This window comes from Anarrhichthys ocellatus, unplaced genomic scaffold, assembly GCF_004355925.1.
Source record: "Anarrhichthys ocellatus isolate YVR2014 unplaced genomic scaffold, GSC_Weel_1.0 scaffold9, whole genome shotgun sequence".
Classification (NCBI taxonomy): Eukaryota; Metazoa; Chordata; class Actinopteri; order Perciformes; family Anarhichadidae; genus Anarrhichthys; species Anarrhichthys ocellatus.
This window is the reverse complement of record NW_022280039.1, coordinates 357,464-380,946: the sequence shown is the minus strand read 5'-3', so window position 1 is coordinate 380,946 and position 23,483 is coordinate 357,464. Positions and strand designations below refer to the sequence as shown.

The 23,483-nt window shown below is 39.6% G+C and overlaps 3 protein-coding genes across 5 annotated transcripts in view; 1 reads left to right on the top strand and 2 right to left on the bottom strand.

Annotated features, from left to right (window-relative positions):
• The first annotated feature begins 7,138 nt into the window (after window positions 1-7,138).
• LOC116384378 (uncharacterized) lies at window positions 7,139-9,556 on the top strand. Of its 2 annotated transcripts, none has more exons than XM_031848975.1 (6): window positions 7,139-7,336; window positions 8,041-8,183; window positions 8,316-8,383; window positions 8,494-8,622; window positions 8,828-8,864; window positions 9,055-9,556. In XM_031848975.1, the coding sequence occupies exons 1-6, from the start codon at window positions 7,226-7,228 to the stop codon at window positions 9,083-9,085; spliced, it is 519 nt and encodes a 172-aa protein (XP_031704835.1). In that variant the 5' UTR covers window positions 7,139-7,225; the 3' UTR covers window positions 9,086-9,556. The 2 variants fall into 2 exon arrangements, with proteins under 2 accessions (XP_031704835.1, XP_031704834.1); XM_031848974.1 differs by having other exon boundaries at window positions 8,828-8,923; window positions 9,028-9,556.
• Window positions 9,557-11,238: 1,682 nt separating this feature from the next.
• On the bottom strand, window positions 11,239-15,089 carry f2r (coagulation factor II (thrombin) receptor). The gene is made up of 2 exons (XM_031848972.1): window positions 14,487-15,089; window positions 11,239-13,335 (listed from the first exon to the last, which is right to left on the bottom strand). Exons 1-2 carry the CDS (start codon window positions 14,701-14,703, stop codon window positions 12,125-12,127), a joined length of 1,428 nt encoding a protein of 475 aa, XP_031704832.1. The 5' UTR covers window positions 14,704-15,089; the 3' UTR covers window positions 11,239-12,124.
• A 104-nt stretch (window positions 15,090-15,193) lies between these two features.
• The window catches only part of iqgap2 (IQ motif containing GTPase activating protein 2), a 29,986-nt gene continuing 21,696 nt past the window's right edge, over window positions 15,194-23,483 (bottom strand). For both annotated transcript variants that reach the window (XM_031848970.1, XM_031848971.1), the window contains 17 exons: window positions 23,356-23,425; window positions 22,929-23,137; window positions 22,646-22,798; window positions 22,373-22,536; window positions 21,961-22,185; window positions 21,310-21,450; window positions 20,147-20,231; window positions 19,733-19,965; window positions 19,523-19,655; window positions 18,554-18,656; window positions 18,320-18,461; window positions 17,531-17,618; window positions 17,178-17,390; window positions 16,915-17,075; window positions 16,618-16,761; window positions 15,952-16,060; window positions 15,194-15,494 (listed from right to left, as the gene is read on the bottom strand). In XM_031848970.1, coding sequence (XP_031704830.1) covers window positions 15,381-15,494; window positions 15,952-16,060; window positions 16,618-16,761; window positions 16,915-17,075; window positions 17,178-17,390; window positions 17,531-17,618; window positions 18,320-18,461; window positions 18,554-18,656; window positions 19,523-19,655; window positions 19,733-19,965; window positions 20,147-20,231; window positions 21,310-21,450; window positions 21,961-22,185; window positions 22,373-22,536; window positions 22,646-22,798; window positions 22,929-23,137; window positions 23,356-23,425 — 2,487 coding nt within the window. In that variant the 3' untranslated portion in view covers window positions 15,194-15,380. The remainder of the gene's footprint in view (window positions 15,495-15,951; window positions 16,061-16,617; window positions 16,762-16,914; window positions 17,076-17,177; window positions 17,391-17,530; window positions 17,619-18,319; window positions 18,462-18,553; window positions 18,657-19,522; window positions 19,656-19,732; window positions 19,966-20,146; window positions 20,232-21,309; window positions 21,451-21,960; window positions 22,186-22,372; window positions 22,537-22,645; window positions 22,799-22,928; window positions 23,138-23,355; window positions 23,426-23,483) is intronic.

Sequence of the window (23,483 nt, the reverse complement as noted above, 5' to 3'; positions counted from 1 at the left end):
ATTAATCTAACTGGTTGTCACATGTAATATCTTTACATCTTTTGTCTTTTCTTGAAATTATGAAAAGAGACTTGGAGAGACATCACAATCATACCAGGAGGTTCTTTTCAAGGTTTGTGTCCTCTAAATCTTTCCAACCGCTAACATTGTGTTTCGTGTTTTATACAATGGGTTGTTTTTTATTTTAAATTCCCAAACTCAGCCACAAATGTGGAAAATTATATCCCTTCAAAGTCAGCTCTTTAATGGTGATTTGCAGAAAGGCCTCCACACAACCTGAAATATTTGTCTGCATTTTGAATAAAGTCAAATTGAATGGTAGAAAAAAAGAGGTTTGTTTCATGCTTAAAGCAAAACTATGTAACTTCTGTTGGTAAGGCCGTGTGCTGAGTTGACCAATGGGGAGTTTTAGTACTTATGAATTTAACTTACTGTTTTGGAGAGGAAGAATGTGTTTTAACTTTCAAAAGTTGCATAGTCTCACTTTAAATCAGTCCCTTTGCTGGCTGCTGAGAGATCAGTGAGGATAACACTGGGAAAGAGGATCTGCACAACGGTCCCACTGTACAAGATTTCTTTAATGTGACTATGTTATCAAACAAGAGGGGACACTGAACCTGCGCATGTTGTCATATGATTTGTAATGTTTTTTTGTTGCTGAGGCCTCATCTCATCTAAACATTTATCCAAGTGATTTATCATTTTACATATTTTGGAGTCACAGTTGCAAAATTGATACAACGGCCCACATTCTCTGGACATAACATGTTCACGAGAGAGAGAGAGAAAACAAAGACCGATGAACAGTAAGAGTGGTAACTGTAAGACACAAACTCATGAAGTCACTTTGCTCACTCATACTTAATTGCCATCCGGATAAACTGTGATCTCATTGTGATGTGAAAGGTCGGTTGGTACAGAAAGCAAAAATATGCTTGTTTTTAATTAATGTTTTACATTTTTTTTCACTGCCCAAGATGTATTATCATCGTGTAGAAAAGGTTGATATGCCTGTGAACATTCTCCTCTCCTATTCCTTACTGCAAAGTGTACAGCTCACAAATGTAGCTCCTCTGTCTTGTACGTGTATTTGATATTATTATTATTTAAAGAAAATCTGGAGAGAATTATTGCAAAGAGTGAGATGGACTGATGATGCACCATCACAGCTGAACAAAGGTATTTTATTTAGTTTTTGTGTTAGATTGAAGCCATAATTGGGAGTACAAGAAGATGCATTTGTAAATTGGAACATGTTTTCTGTTTTGTGGCAGTATGTGGGACTCCATTTGTGATGTTAATTTTCTCTTTTTTAATCTTGTATTATGTTTTTGTAAATACACAGAGAAGTATTTCATGGGTTTTGAATATGCTAGTATAAAGCTTCTCTTCCCTTAGTCAAAGTGTCCGCTCTCTTCATTTGTGAGAACAGTTCAAGCTGCTGTCTGTGTTGTGGGGACTGCACACACTAGGATGACGCGGAAACAGTCCCCTTCCAACTCATCTTACAAAACTAGACTGATCAACTCAGTCTAGTATTTCTGTCATTGCTTCACATTACCAACTTCATAAATACAGTATTGTAATGTTGCTCTTGTAAACAGAGTTATCTCATTTTAGCAGGTGGGAATATGCTAGTAAATGCATATCGGTTTACGCAGGGATTTTAAGATTTGTGAATGTATATTGACAGTTTTTACAGTGGCTAATTAATTGGTCTTTTACCAAACTCATTATAGCATTGGAGCGCATGGAACTCACATTTGTTATCAAATCAACTAGTAGAAGTAGGTGTTGTATTAGTTGTACTAGTATTAGTAATAATTCTTACTATAGCAGTATCAGTTCTTGTATTAGCCTTAGTAGTAACCTTAGTAGACGTTTTTTAGTCGTAGAAGTCATAAAGAAATCCTACTTTAGTATGCAATAAAAATGCCTTCAAATGTAATGGTATACTATGTAATAAAAAAACGTAGTGAAAAAGTCATTGTATAGTATGCCATAAAAATGTCTTAGTATAGTGTGTCATTAGAAAAGTCATGAAAAATGTCATAAGAAAAATTTGTCATGAAAAAGTCATTAAATGGCATCATATTGTATGTCATAGAAATGTCCTAGTATAGTATGCCATATAAAAGTATAAAAAGTTGTAGATAGTCGTAGATAGTAAGCCAAAAGTTATACAAAATGGAATAGTGTAGTATGCCATGACCTTTTTTAAGTTAAAGTAAAGTTTAGTATTTCATACAAATATAGTATAGTATGTTATAATAGTAAAATAATAATAGTTTGGCATAAAATAGTCATAGTAAGGTAGTATATAGTATGCAAAGTAAATATACCAAATGAAGTAGTATAGTTTGTCATTAAACAAAGTATGTCATCAGAATGTCATAGTATAGTTTGTCATAATTTTTAAATAGTCTTTTGAAAATGTAATAGTAAATGGCAAATGGACTGTACTTGTATAACGCTTTTCTAGTCTTCCGACCACTCAAAGTGCTTTAACACTAGATGTCATCATTCACCCATTGATACCCATTCATATACTGATGGCAGAGCGCCACCTGACTAACTAACATTCATACAACATAGGCACAGCTACAGGAGCAACTTGGGGTTAAGTGTGTTGCCTCAGGACATTTCGAAATGGACTAGCGGACCCGGGGATCGAACCACCGATCCTGTGATTGAAGGACGACCCTGCTCTACCACTGAGTCAAAGTCAAATGTCACAGTATAGTATGCCATAGACAATAATAATATAGCATACCATAAAAAGCATGAAAATTCAGTCATAGCCAGAATGTCATAGAAATGCATGAAAAAATGTCATCGTACAGTCTGCAAAGGAAAAAACAATAAAGCATGCCATCAAATATATATATATATATGTATATTATCTATCAAATATAAATATAGAAATATAGTTTGTTAAAAAAATGATACAATGTTAGTATAGTAACTCAAAAAGAATAGCATGACAACATGACATTTTAATAGTATGGTATTTCAAAAAAGTCATATTATAGTATGTAGAAAAATGTGACGGTATAGTTTTTCTAAAAAAAGTTTAAAAAAGTTAATATAATGAGTCAAAAATTCTCATAATGTAGTATAATGAAAAAAAATCATGAAAAAGTCATCTTACAAAATGCTGAAAAAACTCATGGTTTAGTATGTCAACGAAAATCATTAAAAACGTTATCGTATAGTATTTAAAAAAGTCATAGTATAGTAGGTTGATAAAAGTAAAAAAGTCAGTGATTTGTATGTTGAAAAAAGTCATTGTATAGTAAAGCAAAAAAAGCATTCAAGAAAAGTAAAAAATAAAGTTATGGAATAGCCTGAGGAGATGAGGCTCGCAGAATCAGCGATCTCTTTTTAATCACTTCTTAAAACCTGTTTTTACAGACTGGCTTTTATGTAATGTCGTCACTTTACTGCTTTATTTTATTTATTGATTTTATTAAATTATTTTACTAACTTTTATTTATTTATTTATTTATTTATCAATTGTTTTTTGTTTTTTTTCCTTTCATCTACTGTAATGTTTTATCCGGGTTTAACTCTTTGTGGTGCTTTGTTTGGCCTCAAGCACTTTGTAAACTCTGTTTTTGAAGGTGCTATATAAATAAAATTATTATTATAATTATTATTATTATCCTTTGTGTACTTCAATAGTATTGTAAGGTGTGCACCCAGGGAGTCTGAGCAATTTAAACATTGCATTTACCCTTTGGTCTCTTCAAAGACGCATTTGAACTATTTATTACACAATCCCTCTGTTTACTGTCGTTCACTCCCCAAAATTGTCTCATCCCACGCACACCCCCACAGCCCAATGTATATTTAACTTCCTCTCTGCTAGTCTTCGGGGTGGCCTTCCTGCAGGAAAACAGTTGTTCTTTTTCTGCTGTGGTGTCCAGTTGGCTGTGATTTTGACGTCTAATCATGTCTGTTAAGTTTGGTTTAGCTTTGCTGGCTCTCTCCTATCTGACTGCAGCATCCGATCCAGACTGTGAAGAGCTGCTTACACCTCTGGAGGATCGAAACCAGGCATGTTCCCCTCAGCATTTACATCCAGCAGATTCAAGTTTTCTTTGCTTTAAAAGACCACACTGGTGGTTTTGCATGATAACCTCACCTAATTATAACTTGTTATTGTTGTTTCCTTTTTTTGGTGATGTGTTCATGAACATCTGGGGTTTGAGAGCTCCAAAATCTCTTAATTAAGAGTTCTTCTTTGAGTACAAATTTGTTTCTGCACATCTGTGTCTAGGTTGCTGGAAAATGGATATTCCATGTCGGAACATCAGACAACGAAGAGTACCGGAAGGAGCTTAGAACTCTGAACAGCTCATGGATCGAAATCTCACCCATACCTGATAGCGATGATATGACCCTTCGCTGGGGAGACAGAATGTAACTGTTGATCATCTTTTGAAAATGAATGTTAATATTTTTAAGGCAATCAATGCAGAAGGTATAGCTGGTGAGACTTACTCCAGTTTTAAATCTTCATTACGTTTACCTCTCCTTACTAGGGATGGAAAATGTCATACTGGAGGCATTAACTCCACCTTCACTGGAAACTCCACCAAGGTGACATGTAAGTAAATGATGAAACCTATTATCATATGTGCTTTAATCCACAGTTAAAATACGTAACAATGTTTTAATCGTGTGTTTATGTCTAACAGTTCACTTTAACACCTCTGATCATGAGCATATTGGGAAGCACCTGGTGGCCTGCCCTGGCTGCATGCTCTGGACAGACACGATGATTAAAGCGGGAGGCAGTGATGGCAGAAACCTCTACCTCTTCAGTGAGTTCACAGCTGTCTGTAACTGTCAGCTTTTCTGTAAAAACTCATTTACATCTCAAATTTTCAAATTTGTAAACATTAACCCTCCCCCCCCCCACACTCCCACTGCCCTGCAGCAAGGACTGGGAAATTGGATGACCCTTATCTGGAAGTTTTCAAGAAACAGGCTGCGTGCCTCAACTTCCCATCAGAGTTCCACTTTACAGGAACCACAAGTGAGATGCTGATTCACAACTAAACGGACAACACTAAGGAGTACTGTACGTATAACTTATTCAGGCACTTATCAAATTGATTCCCTTCTTCTGTTTCAGACATGTGTCCTGACGAGAAGGCGGCTGCCACGGATGTAAAGGAGGAAGAACAATAGAGAACGGAAGTTACTCTACGAGCCAAATTTAATTCAAGTATGCTCTCTTAGATGTGTGTAAACTCCCACTACCACTTGTGTGTATCACAGATGTCTTGACAGATGTGAAGGGAACACATGTTTTCCATTCTGCAGGGGGAGTCAATGTGAGACAAGAGAGAAAGAGCTTTTTTAAGTTTGTCGCTGCCTGAAAGCAAATAGCTACCGAGCTTGTTGAAGTTAATAATCATGCTAGATTGCCGTGTTAAAGAGAACTGAATACACTAATTCCACACCAAATGTCAGAATCATAAATCATGATGGATACCACTTGAATGCCTTTTTCTTTCATGGATATAAAGCTCAATAAAAACAAAACATGTTTGCATATGAAAGAGAGATTCTGTTATTTTTAAAGAAGATATCAATAAGGGCACAAGTCCATTGATAGTTGACCAACGTGTTGGTCAATTCCAAAGAAGGACAAAGGTACAACTCAGTCTGCCACGCAACATTGCGAACACATATTACATAATATGAGATCGGGGATACAAGCGGCCGAAATAAGCTTCCTTCGTAGGGTGGCTGGTCTCAGCCTCAGAGTGACGAAGGGTACAAGACAGCTCCAGCTAGAGAGGGAGCCTCCTTGCCCATACATGCATACTTCCATAGGTGAGACATGTAGACATAGTACCAAAGTTACACAAAGGTATAAAAGGTAAAGACTACATGTAATTGTAAAAATACACCTCTCGGTGCTTCTATCTGTTTGTACTTTCTGGCTCTTGGCATTAATGGCCAACACTGCTCGCCTCCAGTGAGAGCTTTTATGACTCAAAGAAGTTGTTATAGACTGTAAATAAAATGCTTGTTATGGGAGTCAAAGATGGAAGTACTAAGCAGGGCTGTGGACAGGCTGACTGCCTCATTAATGCAACTCTTGTTCTACCTCAACACTAGTCTTTTCTTGTTGGAGAGCCCCTTGAAGGACGGAAAGCAACATGTTTACATGGCTGTGAGAAACGTTTGCAGTGCTTTTTCCCAAGAGGAAGCGATAGATGGTAATACCATAATGGAATATACAGTACTGCATGTATGTGTTACATAACCTCCCCTCACTGTATCTTTGAAGGTTTAACGCAGATCTTTACCAAAGAGCCAAAGTATACCCACATACCCAACTCCTAGAACACATTCCACATTGTTCGACAGAACCGTCCCTGTTTTACAGATCAAACCGTCTAGATATGTGGCCATGAATTGTAATTGGTGATTTATTACCCAATATTCACGACGGCATTTTGCAGACAAACACTAAACAGTTCAAAGGTTTTTCAGATGGAGCTGTCCAGCTGATCAACATCTGGTAAGTAGTGTGCTTGCCAAGCACAATATTATACAAGTGAAATGTTCCTGAATGTCTCTAGTGTTTCACAGGAAGCACATTAAGTATTTTCTTAAACTGTGACTTAACACATGACGTTTTTTTTATCACTATTAGTAATGATTCCTTCAATCTACAAAAAAAGGAGAACATCTTATGTAAGCTCTCACATTCCCAGAGGAAACAAAAGCTATTTGACGTCAATGACCATCTTGTGTGTGTTCAACGACTTATTAAACAAAGGTATAGTTCTAGAAGGTATTTGTAACGTTTTCAACATTTCAACATTCAACAACAAGTGTGTCTGTGTGTGTGTGAGAGAGTGTGTGTGTGTGCTTGTGTGTGTGTCTTTCTTTTTATTATTTCTGTCTTTGTGCCTGTGTGTGACTCTGTGCTGGGGGGTGTTCACACATTGAAAGATGCAGGGGTCTTGCTATTCAGACTCTGCCAGCTGGCTGTTATGCAACGGGATAACTAGGTCAAGCCCTTGCTGACTTGATGTGAAAAATGATGGTGTGTGTGTGTGTGTGTGTGTGTGTGTCTGTGTGTGTGGGGGGCCCAGCCCACTGTTTCAGGACACTTCCCCTGGTTGTTTTGAGGAGGCTCTAGCTGGCAGGATCCCTGACATTAGTGCTCCTCTCTGGCTGCCTGCTGTCTCGAGTCATGGATGCACAGCTGGTTATAGCGCTGCTGGCTCTCACCTCCCTGGGTGCTGCATCTGAACCGGACTGCAAAGAGCTGGTTAAGCCTCTGGTACTGGACAGCCACAGCCCTGTGAGTATCAGCAATAATTTGTTATGAGCTGAGGTCATATGTGAGGAGGCTTTGTAGCACAGGACTGTGTGTTAACATAACTTGAATAGCTTTTGTGTTGGTGTAAAGATTAAAATGTGCTACATGGTGTTTAAAATGAACTAAGGCTCTTAACACAATTGGTCATTCATTGTATCACTCTTAAGCATAGAAGTACTTGTGCACAAGCCAATCTGTTTTATATATTATCTTTGTTTATCGTTTTACATTAGTAAAGCTCAAGTATATCCAATGTCTCGTGCATATTGATATGTCTTGTTTATCAAGGCTATGTAGCTCTCAACAGAAAAAGAACTGTGTCATGATGTGCCTTAAGCAAAGAACTTTAGATGTTTAGTAGAAATTTCCATTTTTAATTAAATTGCAATTCTTAGCAGATAAACGAAAGTCTTTTATCCAAGGAAATAAACCAATATGAAGTCATTTCTAAAACAATCTATCCACAAGGTCCAGTAAGTTGTTTATGAGATTTTGATCATATTGCAAACAAACCCGCACATCCAGTTGCCAAGGGAGTAAACTTTCAATCTCAACAATATGACGCCCTCTAGAAATAAACTGGCAAAATAAAGGAATGATATCTCTCTCTCTCTTCAAAAACTTTTTTTCTCTTTACACTCATGTGAGTGAGTTGTGTGGATGTCTTGTCTCTGTGTTTGTGTCAGATCTACGGGAAGTGGGTGCTCCATGTGGGGTCGTGGGACCAGCCCGGCCTGAAGAACGACCTGGAGACGGTGAACAGCTCCTGGGTGGAACTGTCGGCTTCCTCAGACAGCGGAGTCATGTCCATCTACTGGTCCGACCGCCTGTAAGGACACTGCAGACATATTGTCATGTTCCATTTTCACTCACATACAAATGGCAATGGCTAGGAGTGTATATTCAAAGGTATAGATGTGGATTGTTGCTCCTTTATCTTGTTTTGTTTTTACTATTACAGAAATGACGATAAATGCCTGCAGGGGTTAGCCAATGCCACCATCTCAGAGATGACCAGTCACACCACTTGTAACTATCTCTATCGATATCTTTCTGTTACACCCTGACTCATCACTGCTCTTTCTATGCCGTGTAAGTGTATGCGGGTGATGCAGCCTTGTTTTTCTAATGTGTCACAGTTAATATCAATGGTCACACTTCATATCATGATGGGAAATACTATGAGACCTGCTCCGACTGCCTCCTGTCCGAAGACACCACCCACCTCCCCGACGGCAAGGCAAAGGGACGATACCTTTTCCTCTTTAGTAAGGCAATCTTTCCCCCTCAAAAGAACTTGATAAAAAATATTTATGTGAAAATATTTTGGTCATTTGTTTCTTATTTCTGTCCTCTTTCCCCTGGCTTCTCTTTATTCCCCCCACCTCACCCTCCCTGTTTTATTCCCCTGGCTTCTCTTTATTCCCCCCACCTCACCCTCCCTGTTTTATTCCTCCGGCTTCTCTTTTAAAGCACGTAACGGCACTTTGGAGCCATCCGAGTTAGAAACCTTCAAGAAGCAGGCCGAGTGCCTTAAATTCCTCCCAGAGTACCACTTTGGAGGAACAGGTCAGCTGTCAATTGTGCTCTGTATTTCATACCAAATAAAATCATCAAAGCACATTATCTTCATGCCCCCTTCTTTCCCAATCAATGATGTGCTCCTATTTCAGATCTGTGTCCAGATGACAGGGCCCCTGCTTCACCTGCTGCCGAGAAGACAGAGAATAATAAAACCGATGTTGCGCCTGCTGCAAAGTAAAGCAGAGCAAAGAGATGTCTTAGCCCTTTGAACAGCATGCACCCACCCAAACGCATCCAGTTGAACATTACCTAATAGTGTTGTAATGTGAACTGCATGCGCTGTGGAGTATCTTTTCATTAGTCCTGTTACAGCTGGTTTCAGCAGCAGCAATGAGTTCAAGGCCTGTTGGCATAATGTCATGTTAGATCTGTGGCTATGTGTAGTCTAATGACTGTGTCTCTGCATGCTATGCTGTTTGACCGGTCATAATTTAGTTTAAGAAATGTGATATATGAATAGTTTAAGCAGATTCTGGCAGAAACGGTAATGACGGAAAAATCCACTTAAATGCCTCGTTCAAATCAATTTAACAAATCTGTGAATAGTAACTATTATAGTAACTATAACTATTTCCAACTGGTTGTGTGAAGTAAATAAAACAGCTTTCCGTCTCCCTCTGTGTTGTGTTCTAGTCATTTATTTCTACCGTTATTCAGGAAAAGTCTTTGGTTTCTGAGCTCCATTATTTCTTTGATGGTTTCCAAATACATTAGAAGATGCCTGACACACTATTAATCCATAGAATCAAGAATAAACGCTCCAACAGAACTTCTACACCTCTTCCCAAATGCACCACCATTCCCAGAAACTTCAACAAAGACTGTTGCTGGGTAACGTCTCTGGTAGGGGGAGAAAGACGACGTCAAACTTTTTTAAACTGTCGCCACAAGGAGTCCACTCAGACCCACAGAGAAATAACCTTCATTCAACTGAAGAAAAGCCGCCTCGGGGCCTTTTTAAATGTCTCAGCAGTCAGAGACAAGCCTTGGCACTTTGCCTGAGTTCATTCAGGGGCAACGCTACAGGCAACAGAGGACTGTTGAGCTGGCCATTCAACACTGCACTAAAGAAATCTGCATGGTAGTTACCTTTACTGGAAACCCCCTCCTCCCCATTATTAGCACTTGCACAATTACTTTTTTTTTGTTTGAAAACCGAGAGGGAAAATGAAACAGCGTTAGAGGTTTTCTGTTGCAGCTTCAGCGACATCCTCTGCAGTGCTGCCGACTCTCCCTCTTTGCATCTCATCCTCCTCTCTGTCTGATCATGGCTCTGCCTGCTGCTGTGTTTCTGTTGGCTCTCACTTCCCTCAGTGCTGCATCTGCACCCGACTGTAAGGACCTGGTCAGACCTTTTATACCAGACGACCCCAAACTGGTAGGTTTTCTCCATCTTATTTATCCCAAAGATATGTGATTTTATGTTAAAAGCATATCTCCAATAAGTACACATTTTTAATATAGTTATTATGCATCTTGACTTTTTATGTAAAGGTTTTTGGAAAATGGGTGTATGTGATGGGAGCTGGTGACCCCAAGCCCTACCACAAGGCACTGGAGTCTCTGAAAAGCTCCTGGATAGACTTGTCTCCCACTTCTGACAGTCAAGTTGTGACGTTACGTTGGGGAGATAACTGCTTGTAAGTTTGGTGATTTAGTTCATTAAATATGTTGGGCAGAATCATCCTTAAATATTGTTTCTAGCACAATATTCTAATGGTTAGCCTTTTCAAACAGCATCTTAAATTTGTAGCTTGTAAAAACAAAATTCTGTCACTGCATGTTCTTGTTTCTCAGCGATCGGTGTATCTCTGGCGGGGTAAATGCAACAGTCTCGGGCATTGCCACCACATTTCGTAGTAAGTAACATATGAGATGAAGCAGCTTATTTCTATAGCATGCTATCATCAGGATTTATATGAGCATAGTATATCCACCACAGCTAACTCCATACAAATAATGTTACAGAATAGTAAGTCGCTCTGTTTTCCCCTTTGAAAGAAAATCTTTCAGACCACAAAGGACATATTCTACAGACTTGCTCTGACTGCCTGCTGTGGACAGACACCTTTCGAAATGGGGACACCACCGGTCGATACATCCTGCAGTTCAGTAAGTTCCTCATTGGTTTAAACACAGTTGGTCAGAGTTTCAAATGTGGCAACTCCTTTTAAAATCTCTCCTTTCTACCAGCGAGAACTGGAAAAAAAGATCCCGAAGATGTTGAGATTTTCCGGAAACAAGTCGGGTGTCTGAGCTTCCCAGAGAACTTCCACAGCTACGATGGTAAAACAGGTCAGTGAGTCTTCAGTAAACTTTAATGACTGTCGCTAAAAACAAAACTGTGCTTAACTGGACACTGCAACTCACACACAACTTGCCACAAGATGGAGATGTTTTACTGTAAAATGCAAAATTGAGATACGATTACACAGTTTTTTTTGTTCAGCAAACTTGAAGTGCATGAAGTACAATGCACATGGTGAGGAAATGGAAATGCTGCCAATATTTTCCATGATGCTGAGGAAATGTTTGCCATCTTCTCTTAAAGTTTTTGTTTTTATGTTTTGTTTCAGAGCTCTGCCCCGATGACAAAGAGAGTACAAAGTGAGCAGCAATACAAAAAGATGGAGATACAGCAACATAAGTATTAAGCAAAATATGTATAATGTAGTTTTGTATTAGGATTGAATTATATATATATGTTATGAATGCCAGTGCAGTTCAATTGATTACTTATTTTACATATACACATGTATACTTATCAAAACCTATAGCAGATTTTTGTCGAACAATAATGCAGCTACTACATAACTTGTAATGTCTTTCAGATTAAAACTCTATTATTATTAACTGTGTATATCCTATGATTCACTGAAAACAAGAATATGAAACAAAAATATGAAAAGAATGGCAGAACATGTTGTGATATGCTCTCTGTGAAATGAAACAAACATATCAAACACTGTCATACCGGTGGATATATTTTGTGATGGCAAAAGAACAAAAAGCTAATTGGTTATCCAATAAGCTAATTTAAGTGGACATATGTCCAGCACTACCAGGCACTGGACACACTCTTGTCATCCAACCCAAGCATTTAGATTGTTTACATACATGGACTCTGATATATTATACTGTAAGTACAGGTTTGAAAAGTGTCTTAGAAGCAAGCATCCCATGGAGTTAAGCCACCAGCCTGCTGTAATGGCTCCCCAGGCCAGTTTGAATGCTCTCCATCTTGCATGACCTGCTGCTGTCTCTCCGCTCGCTGGTGCTTGTACTCTGTGTTCCTGAGATGCTCTTCGCTTGTGCCAGTCGCCGACATCCGAGCAGCGCTGCCACCTGCTTCTGGCACTGAGAGGAGGCAAAGTAATACAGGACTGGATCCAAGCAGCAGCTGAGGCTTCCTACACACATAGAGAGCAGGTAGGCTTGGTAGGAGCTGTCACTGGACTTGTGGGACAGCTGAACGTAGTGAACCATCAGGATGATGTTGGTGGGGGTGAAGCAGACCACAAACACCACCAGCACGACCGCAGCCATCACCATGGCTCGAGTCTTCCTGAAGCGGTTCTCCACATTGGCTGCTGCCAGAGCCTGAATAATACGGACATAACAAACGGCAGTGAAGATGAGAGGGATGAAGAAGAAGACGGATGAGTAGATGGGGAAGAAGTAAAGATAGTAAGCTTGTAGTTTTTCCACATCCTGCACATCATGGCAGGTGGTGATGCCCAAGTCTGACAAATACATGGTTTGCCCAGAGATGAGGAGAGGGGATACTCCCCCGAGGGCCAACAGCCACATGCCAGCGCACACGGCTGAAGCTGTCTGAGGGCTGCGCCACGTCAGCGAGTTCATGGGGTAAACCACCGCCAGGAAACGGTCAATGCTGATACACGTCATGAGCAGGACTGAGCAATACATGTTGCAGTAGAAAGCTGCTGTGACAACTCTGCACATGAAGGAGCCGTAGATCCAGTTGTTGCCATGATAATGGTAGGCGATCTTGAAGGGAAGGAGCAGGCCGAACAGCAGGTCAGCACATGCCAGGTTCAGCATGTAAATCACCGCCGGTTTCCTGGGACGGACGTGATGCATGAACATCACCACGGCTACAAGGTTGAGGGGCACACTGACGACGAAGACGAGGGTGTAAATGGTGGGAACAAACCTCGTTGCCAGGCGACCCTGGAGGAAACCTTTAGTTTCCTCCGAGACAACATAGTGCTTCTTGGGGTGGCGGTGGGGACTGTGTCTTTTCACCGGCTCCTGCTCCGACCCGGAGCCAGACCCCTCGTCATCCCTCAAACTGTCCAACACGGACTGGTCAATGTATTCATCTGTGACTGTTTCAAAGTGACCAGCGAACGTCCGTGGGAAGAGCGCTGAGCCTTAGAAGAGACACAAGGAAACGGAGCAGAATCAGAAGTGTTCATGTGACACATTCTTTGCACAATAGTCCATTCTGACTGAAGTGCAAATGGAATATTATAATAAACAGCACTGTTACCCACACTTTTTAAAGGGTTAAGTTACCACTAGAGATAAGTGCAAGTGAAAATTGGGTATCTATGCAGATTAGTTTTTTTTTGTATGTCTTTGAATGTGAAAGGTCTGTTACTCTGGATAATCTACAGTACAGACAGTTTATGTTTTGCATTTGTAGATAAATCCAGAAATAAGAGAAACTGTTGTTTTTATAATTTGGGTAACACGTCTCTTGACAAGAATATTTTCATAACTTCTGACTTTTCACAAATACATGATGCAGCACTACGCATCTTTAACGTGATAGAGTTCAAATGAGTTCAGTATTAACCATCTCATTTTAAGAGAGAGATGCTCAAAAGATCCTTGAGTGACCCGTTCATAATTTTCCACGACCAGTGATATTGGAAGAACTATTTAAATAATGTCCTTAAGTGAAAAATGTAAAACCGCATTGTAAAAATACTTTTACTACTAAAGCCCTGCCCAAAAATATTTGGTCTACTTGTGAAACTATATAAAGTATTATCAGCAACAGTAACCTAACCATCAACAAAAATGTAATGGAGTACTTGAGAAAGTATAGGCCTATTGAGTTATTTTCCACCACTGTCCACGGCCTGCTGTGTCGACTACCAGACTCACCAAATTACAAATTATTCGACGATAGTTCTAAAAAATAAAAATCATGTTTTAGGGTTCTCCGGCACATTCTTGCAGTCTCTGTCACTAATCTGTTCAGGCATGTTGGAAACGTGAACGCAATGTCATTCCTGCGTAAACAGCATTTCCGATACTCGTGGCCACTGTAATTACTGCAGATATATATATGACTTATGAAATTATGGGCGACAGTGTCATTCAGACGAAGTTTAAACAAGTTGCCACATTTACTTTCAATTAGAGGGGTGGTACAAATATACTAGCCTAAATGTCAACAGGTAATTTGTAAAACCCAGCAGAGTACAAGCCTGCAGTCATACACGATCATACAATAATCAGTTATGAACTATCATAGAGTTTTAAATAGTTTATGGTTTAGAAAGCTGCTTACCATTTTGGGAGGAGAGTGCTGATCTCTGGAGGGAAAACAATACCAACAACGCTATCGCCAGGTGAACCATGGCTTCACTGTATGTCCTCCAGGAATCTAACACCTGCAAGTGGGATGAAATGATCCGTTCGTCTGACGAGTTACTGAAGTGTTTTTCTGCCAGCATCCAACATGTTATTGCAGAGTGGATGATACTCCGCCTCCCCTCACCGCACATCTCCTCCCCACTACACTGAAACAATGTGTACCAGTTCTTCAGATGAAAATATTTGTCTTCAAAGAAGTGGAAGGCTGGCAGATATTACAACTGAGAAAGAGATAATAATACTGATAATATGTCTGACACACAAGAAACAAATAACTGTAGACATGTGGAATTTATTATGCACATTGTTTAAACATTATAAATCACTTATATACTGAAAATACATCAGTTGTAGCTTTTAAAATGTTTAGATGTTTTGTTGATTAAAGCATGTTTCCCAATTAAAAGGCACCGGTAAACTACAGCATTTCATATAGCCATGCAGGCTGGAAAGTTGCTCCCGAGCTCTATTTGTGAACTAATAGACAGTTGGTTCAACGTACAAGGTAACACTTACAGTGGGTTTCCTAGCTTTTACATACAAAACATTATTATTATTTTAATTTCATTCTTAAAAATACACATTTACAATTACCACATGGAAAAATACAACGTGGAAACCTTTAGATGAACAACATTTAATTGATGTGTGATCCATGAAATTATAATTAAAGGAAACAACGCTGTCCTGCACCATCTGATGTTTGCTGACTAAATGCAATTTTGTTTAACAAACTCAGTACTGTCAGAAGGCACAATCTCGTTCCACTCCCTCTCCTGTTGCTTTCTCCCACTTGTTCTTCACTTCCTCACTTTCCATAGAATTTTTTGTTGAGGAGGAAGATGAGTAAATTGACGTTGACTTTGGCTTTGTCAAACATCTTCATGACGGACACGCCTTCATACTGCAGCTGAAGGAGGTCCTGGACACAAAACACAAATAGATGCAATCAGAAACAAACGCACAAAAAGCTTTTCAACTTTTCATTCATTGAGACGAGGTGCTAATTTGGCAGATTTGTACATGTTGGTAGATTAGATAATTGTAATACTGTCCTTTAAAAGACATTTTCAGTAACTGTTTTACAAACACTTTGTGGCCCTGACTTTACAGCCTGGTCTACTCCATACACACCTTTATTCATAAACTATATATAACTAATGTTTGTTCATACTCGATACAAAAATACATACAGAGAATGAATTACAACAAATGTGTCCACTGCTGGAGTCTACATCGGGAAATGTTTGCTTTGTTTCTGTGATATTTCCTGCTAGGAGTCTGATGAGTGGACATTTAACCATCTGTCATCAAGGTTTAGTGTTGACCAGCGAGCTGCTTTATTTCATGAATTTCTGACGCACTTGGGAAATGTTTACCTGGAAATGAAGCTGGACTTTTTCCATCTCAACTCCCATTAACTTTGCCTTCACCTCAAAATCCCCAACTTCCTCAGTGGGCGAAATGTCAAACATGACATTTTTGAACCTGAAAGAAGAGAAAGAGGCAATAACATGAGATTAAGGAAAAAGAGTGACACAGCACAAAACCACAATCATTTAACATTATTGTTGTCCTATTATTGCAGTAATACAAATTTATAGTAGTACGAGAAGGAACTGTTCATAGAACTCAAATCAACAATTGCTTGGCTGGACTTCAAATGTCTGTTTGTAGTAAATCATTTTAAAATAATTTACATTTTAGTCCCTTTCTTTTTACATGATGCGTTATAATTTTATTCATATCTATTCATAAAATCTTTAGCCTTGCTTGCTTGCACTGGCTAGAAAATGGCTTTGCCTTACGTGTGATATGGTATGTACTTTCTTGTTTGATAGATTTTTTTGAGCTAAGTTGAAAGGTAATGCACTGTAATTTGAAGCAATGATGGAGGCGGGTAGGTTGGTTGGGTCAGTGATAGATTTGATCATCTACACTGTAATCAAAGAGTCTCTCTATGTCACAGCCTAGCAACAGAAACGTCACTATAGGTGGAGTAAATGTTAGTAATGTAACCCAAAGTGATGCACAGCTCAACTCACTGGTTCGTCTGAAGTCCTTCTATTTCCAGGATCACTCCTTTCTCGTGCAGCCTTGCTGCAGTGTACTTCAGAGACTGTGGCTTCCACTTCTTACTGCCCTTATTCTCACCTTTGCTGTCCAGTTTTATAGATCTGCGTGAATTCCTGGACCAACAAAAGACAGTACACACATCAGTAAAAAATCACAAGAAATCTCGTCGCATACATCAAACCAGCCACAAAGGAAGCAGGATTATTATTTATTATAAAACTCTTCATCCACAAAAGGTTTAAGCAAAGTAAAAAGGTACAACTCACTTCCGATTCAGGTTGTCCAGGCAGGTCTTGATGTACGTATCGTAATAGTTCATCTGGTCCTGGTAGAAGGCTGTTTTTGAGTTGAGTGCCGTCAGTGTCTGCTGGAGCTTCACGAGCTCGGCCTTCCTTCTCTGTCTGTAGCGTCTTTGGTAGCGGATGTCCTGTCAATGCACTTAACAATCTCAGAAGCTGAACAGGCCCAACAACACATGTAGCATTGGAGGCAGGCATCATCCTATGTGAATGAAGAGCTGCTTATGTACCTTCGATATGTCGTTGACGAGGTCCTGGTATTTGTTACTGACGGTGAGAACGCCAGCCTGCTCCAGGGTCCGGAGGTTCCTCAGGATCTTCCTCTTCTTCTGCTCAATAGGCAGCTGGCTGTCCTCCAGTACTGCTGGGCTGCTCTTCAGACCTTCTGGTGTCAGAGCGTCCTGGACTGCCCGGCGCTCGACAATCTTAGTATGCTCCGACTCCTTCAAGAGCAAAGTAGTATAAGAAGTGCATAAAGCTGTTAGAACTTAACACAAACATCAGTGCATGTACTCATTTCACAAGAAATGGCTGTTGGGTAAACGGTATGGGTAACGAAAAACAAGATGGAAGAAAACATCACCTGTGAGACAGTAGCCGGGGTCTCAAGAATTGCAGGTAAGGTCTCTCCATGTTGAATCCGAACCACATCCACTATAAGCTTTTTTGTCCTGATACACACACACACACACACACACACACACAGAGAATAAGAAAATCATGAAGAGCTCGACGGGTTTATTTCATTTCAGTTGTACGTAATGTCACCTAAACCAAACAATGAAGCTGTTGTCATCTGATGGCAGAAACAACTATATTTCACTGACTTGACTTCAGAAAACCTGTTGGGGAAAGGGTTGTTCATATCCAGACATGCAACATGTCTGATGCCACAAACTGCAGGAGTTTTCACGGCAGAATTGAACCGTCATTCCCCGTGAACCGTCACGCCAAAGAGGAAGAAAGAGACCAACTCTTTGTGTTTCCAAACGGATACATGTTTATAGGAAAGATAACCCTGACCACCACACCTCTTCCTCTTTGACAGGAAACGATAGAGAAGCAGGAAAGACAACAAAGACACGCTACTGAGTGATAGCCACAAAGAAACACACGCTGTGTCAAGAAGAGTTGAGTACAGTGCATCACAAGACAGCCTTACTAATCCCAAACTCTGTGTTGAGGACTGAGTGTGATTCAGGGTAATGGTTTTAAATATACGTCATAATCTGGATCATGGCACCTGATTCTTATAGATTATCATAACATAAGAATTCAGATGATTGCAACATCAAATTGCACTTTTGGACAAACTTATCCACAGGCTTTGAATGAAGCAGTTTGTCTCGGCATCCTCTCACAATAAACGTACTTTGTCATGAGAGTCTTCAAGTCTTTGTCGTCTCCGTCCAGCAGCTCGTTCTTGCTGGTTAGGGTGAGGGAGATCTCGGTCTTTGCCAACTGGCTCAGAGCGCTCTCTCTGCTCGGGTCATTTGGGTCTACCGCTCCTTCACCTGAAATAGAACACAACGTGTAAAACTGGTAAACACACTAAAGACAACTTGTGATTAAAAGTAAGAAATGATACATGTATGTATGACAGTACCGAGCAATGTCTCTACATCAGGGACATCTCCAAGGTCCTGCAGCAGCTCATGCAGCAAGTCATTGTGGTCAGGGGAGATGGCCTCCAGATGTTCTAAAAGCAGCTGAACAAATACAGATGTGATTAGTCCTGTATATCTAAATAAATAATATTTATTGCATAACTCATCACAGAAAAATATTACTTAATGAATGAACCTTGTTAAATGTATCCATGGAGAAACAATGCAACACATTTATGAGAGTTGGAAATGTATACAAGTTAAACCTCTACCTTCTACGACTAAATGTTGAAAAATTCAATACCTTACCCATTTTTTTTTTTTTTTTTTTTATATATATACACATACACATACACACATACACACAAGAAATGAAGTGGCTGTGTGAGAAACAAGTGATGTAGAAGAACAATACATGCTAACAACAGGAGGCAACACGGAGCCACAATCGCTGGGATTTTAGCAGTATGGGAAATGTCGATCAACTGGGTGCTGAAATGATATTTCAAGGCTTGTTGTATTTTGACTTTTCTGATTGGCATGAGCTGTTGCTTTAACAACAACAAACTTACTAAGACTTAGAAACATGTTGTGAATATTTAAACATTCAACTATTTGATCCAAATTCTTAATTTTCTCAAAATGTGGTATGGAGAGAGAAAAGAGTGAATTCCTAGTAGTACTGCTGTTATTAGCAGTAGTAACACTAGTAATGGTAGTGGTAGCAATACTAATGTATGTAATACCAGTACTCGGTACTAGCACAAGGAATATAATCACTAAAACAGCCAGATGAAAATGATACTGTACAGTGACTGTACAAACATGACACTGACTGACAGAAAGAATGAATCTTTTAAAATGATGATGAATCATAAGCCAGTGCACGTACGCACTTTATAACACGGCATGTTTGGTAAGTTCATATCTGGTCTAAAGGACGTTAGAGTCATTTTGCTTGGGTTTACCGAGTGGGTATTGATGACCTCATCTATTGAGATGTAGATGATAGGCTTGCTTAAAGTCACCATGTCTGAGTATTCATCAATATTAAACTTCTCCTCAGGTTCAGGTACATCACATGCCGACTGGAAGAATACCCTGAAAGAAGAGGAATAGCAGCAGTTAGTGGTTATAAGTCTCAATTATTTCGGACATATTAATCTCTCCTTTCTTACCTAAACTTCTCATACGTCTGAGATATGTAGTTGTTCATTGAAGTCATATGTGCATTCTCGCCCTCAAACAGCTTATTGGCGGCAGCGTGCTGCAGCATCTTGGCCACAGATCCCAGGTTACGCCGCTGGTCTACGTGGAGCTGCCCTCCTGCCGACATGTCGATGATGTCGAAGCCATCCGGGGCCACGATGGCTGGGTTCATGTAGCGGTAGTAAAGCAGGTTTCCTACAATCTGTCATGAAAAGAAGAGAAGGCATCATTCACACCTTTTGCTCAATGAAATTGCACTCACCTCAACATGCTCACAATAATCAAGGATTCAGAGAGGACTGTGTGGACAGAAATCTAACAAACTGTGCTGTAAATAAAAAAAAAATATATATATATACACGTATACATCCGAGGGCTTCTACCTTCATCAGCTCATCCTCTGAGGCATCTGGGAACTTTTCATGGAGGCTGTTCTTCAGAACTTTTGCTACGTATCTCATGCCATAACTACATGCAAAACAAAAAGCATTGATGGGACATCAAACACAAAGCGACATGCATTCACATACTATAGGAGACATGGTATAGAAAGCTCATGACAGGAATATTGGCATTAATGACGGCAAGTATTGATGGCCTTCAGTTTTTCTATATTCGTATACATATATTTATAGCACCATCTAGTGGTATATATAGTCTTCAGTTGTTTTTATCATTTCTTTTAATTTAAAGAACGAATGAAAAGATGAGTATTGGTGTGGCTGATGAAGCACAAAGCAGAGTTGTATTTTTGTGTTTGAGCAACTGACCCGATGACTGCTTGCTCCAAAGCAATGGTTATCTAATGACCATGTCCCAAAATGCAGCTGAAACCTTAATAACCAGAATGATGGCAAATGACACACCAAAGCATATTATCATAGCCTGTCTCGCCCTATTTTAGTCACATTGCTCTCATTGTATTGTTGAAAAATAGGAGAGAAAAAGACTCAACAGCAGCATCAAAACAGATTTTAAATCATGTAAAGACAAATAACTAGTTTTTGTTTCCTTTCCATGACTTTCACCACCTAAACTTGACATATGATTTAAGAATCCAACTGCACTTTGAAAGCACCTCGACTTACGGTATTTTCTGTTGAAACAACAATGTGGCAAAATACTTGTGGACAAAATAACAGGGGCAGCTTAAAATATAATGCCATCCAGTACAACACGATAACAAATGATACCATCAAGAGTGGAATATACACCTCTTACACAGTCTCAAAACATATTACAGTTTGTAATTTAAACAAAAGGTATTATTTATTTAATTGCTTTGTGTTGTGTTACAATGCATCACACTGTAACTCCTCTATTTTATGCAACCTTGTTAACAGAAAGAAACTGAATTCCATCAAGTCTTGGATAACTTTGTTAGAACACTTTCAGTGACAAACGTCTCCTTATTAATTATGTGGTTAAAAAAAAAAAAAGCCCCTAAAGATTCAACAAACTCATGCTGACATATGCTCAAGCAGTACTGTCACAGATAATACAGAGGATAAGCAGACATTGACACTTAACAGCTCTTAAAACTTACGGGATATTATCCAGTGAGGACACAATGGAGTTCAAGACCTTATCTGTGGCTGACCGCAGCGCCAGACTGGAGGCTTCCAGCCTGTTGCGTACCTCCTCGTGGGACACGGCCTGCTCGGGAGTCACTTCATAAGGCAGCTTGCTGAAGGAATAACACAACAGTTAGGCACGTGTAACGCTCATTATGGGCTTTTGTGTATATTCACGCACTGGGTACAAATTCAGCTTTTTTTTTTTTTTTCATTACTGCAAAATAATATCTAAAGCGCACCATGAACCGTTTACACTGATAGATTTGCTACTGTATGTTTAATGCCAGGCATCTTTGGTATCAATGTCCTAACTGTGTAAAAAACAGAGAACTAAACTTTACACATAAATGCTTTGGAAAACATGAGCAGTGACTCAATGTACAAGAGTTCTAGATAATGGGATACAACATGAAAAATGACCCATAAGCCCTCAGCAGAGAATCATTTTTTTTATAATAAAAACAATACAAATGACCCCAAACAATTAACATGACAAAGGTCAACAAAACTGACTACTGGGCACATCATATACACCAAACGACCATATATAGCACACCTTGTGACATACCGATGGAAACCGCCCTGTCAGCAATATGTTATCCCACTGTATTTCCACCCACCTGGCCTCTCCAGTAACCGTCTCCAGCTGGTTGACCCAGGCTTTATACACATCCACTGGGTTGGTGTTGATGCCTAAACTCTTGTCCTCAATAATGTCTTTGACTACTGGAGCCAGCAGTTGCCTGAGTGTGTTGTGGCCACGGGCACCTCTGTTGAAGCTCACTACCATCTTGATGACCGTTGGGTTCCCAGTCACAATGTCCTGGATCTGGTCCACCTTAGAACTGAGACACATGGGGAGGATGGTACAGTACTGTCCGCCAAACAACAAACAAAACTTGGTGCACATGCGTTTTGTAAATTCTAAACAACTCTTAGGATCGTATGGTCCCTCATGTATTTGTAATACATTGTAACCTTTACAGTAATACAATAGGAAAATAGGGACTTAAGATTAGCTGCAGTTCTCACTTGATTTCCTCTTCCAGAGCCGTCTTGAAGAGTTTGAGCAGCAAGTACTCCTCTCTCTGATTAGACGCGTAGTTGTACAAGGTGAAGACCACCGTGTCCATAAACTTAGTGGATTTGTTTTGGGGCATCTGGAAGATCAGTTTGGCCAGGTAGTGTGGGTTGGTCTAAAGGGGAAGGAAAGGAAATGTGTATGTATAAGTATGAATATCTTATAAAACCTTTTAAGTAGAGTAAATAGATGAAAGTTGGAGTTAAGATATATTTGTGCATCACCTGCAGCAGGTAAAAGAGATGTTGGTAGGCCTCCAGTTTCCTTCTTTTGCCTTTACTTAGACCCTTGATACCCAGTCTGTCTCCTGCAGTCAAGTCCTCTTTACTCTCTTTATTTTTTTTGTTCTTCATTTTCTTATTATGGGACACAACATCCTTTTTCAAAGACATAAACACAAAATGAGTTAAGCAGCTAAACTAGACAGGACACTATTACAGAAGATATAAATTATGTCATTCAACATACATCAGTTTCCTTGTACACATAAAAACAATGGTTGCCAACCTGCAACGTGATCCTGTTCTTCACCAGAAGTCCAATCTTTATGTCCATCAAGTTCAAGTCTTTCTCCATCTGCTGGTTGGAGCGAATATTGGTGACCACTTCTTCCCTAAGCCGCGTCACTTCCTGCTCTTCCTGGAGGTCCAGGGCGCTCTGCTCCAACAAGTGGACAAACTTGCGCACCACTGACAGAGGAGGGTCCTTGGCCCCAGCTAAGATTTGGCATTTAAGAAAGTCAGTAATAGCAAGCTACATTCACACACATGTCAAGACATTTATTTAAAGATTTCTATTTTAAAACATTAATTAAAACCAATATTGAAATATTCACTTCATGAAAACCCCAGACAATGTCTAGTCTCACATCAGAATAGTGACATTATATCAGTAAAGCTCAGCTGCAGGAGTGTAAAAGGCCTTTTGGACTCACTTAGGGTTCTGTAGTCATCCCTTGCTTTGTTGGCCTTTAGAAAAGCCTGGATTTTCACAATTTCTTTTTCCTAAACACACAGATCAATGAGTCTTACACAACATGGAACAAACAACCCAAATTACCCA

What these genes read in the sequence shown, in the direction of transcription:
- LOC116384378 (XM_031848974.1), top strand. Translation starts at nt 7,226, where the DNA reads ATGGATGCACAGCTGGTTATAGCGCTGCTGGCTCTCACCTCCCTGGGT. An exon ending in GATGACCAGTCACACCACTT is followed by an intron (nt 8,384 to 8,493) that starts GTAACTATCTCT and finishes AATGTGTCACAG; the next exon opens with TTAATATCAATGGTCACACT. An exon ending in GTACCACTTTGGAGGAACAG is followed by an intron (nt 8,924 to 9,027) that starts GTCAGCTGTCAA and finishes CTCCTATTTCAG; the next exon opens with ATCTGTGTCCAGATGACAGG.
- f2r (XM_031848972.1), bottom strand. Translation starts at nt 14,703, where the DNA reads ATGTGCGGTGAGGGGAGGCGGAGTATCATCCACTCTGCAATAACATGT. An exon ending in AGCACTCTCCTCCCAAAATG is followed by an intron (nt 13,336 to 14,486) that starts GTAAGCAGCTTT and finishes GTCTCTTCTAAG; the next exon opens with GCTCAGCGCTCTTCCCACGG.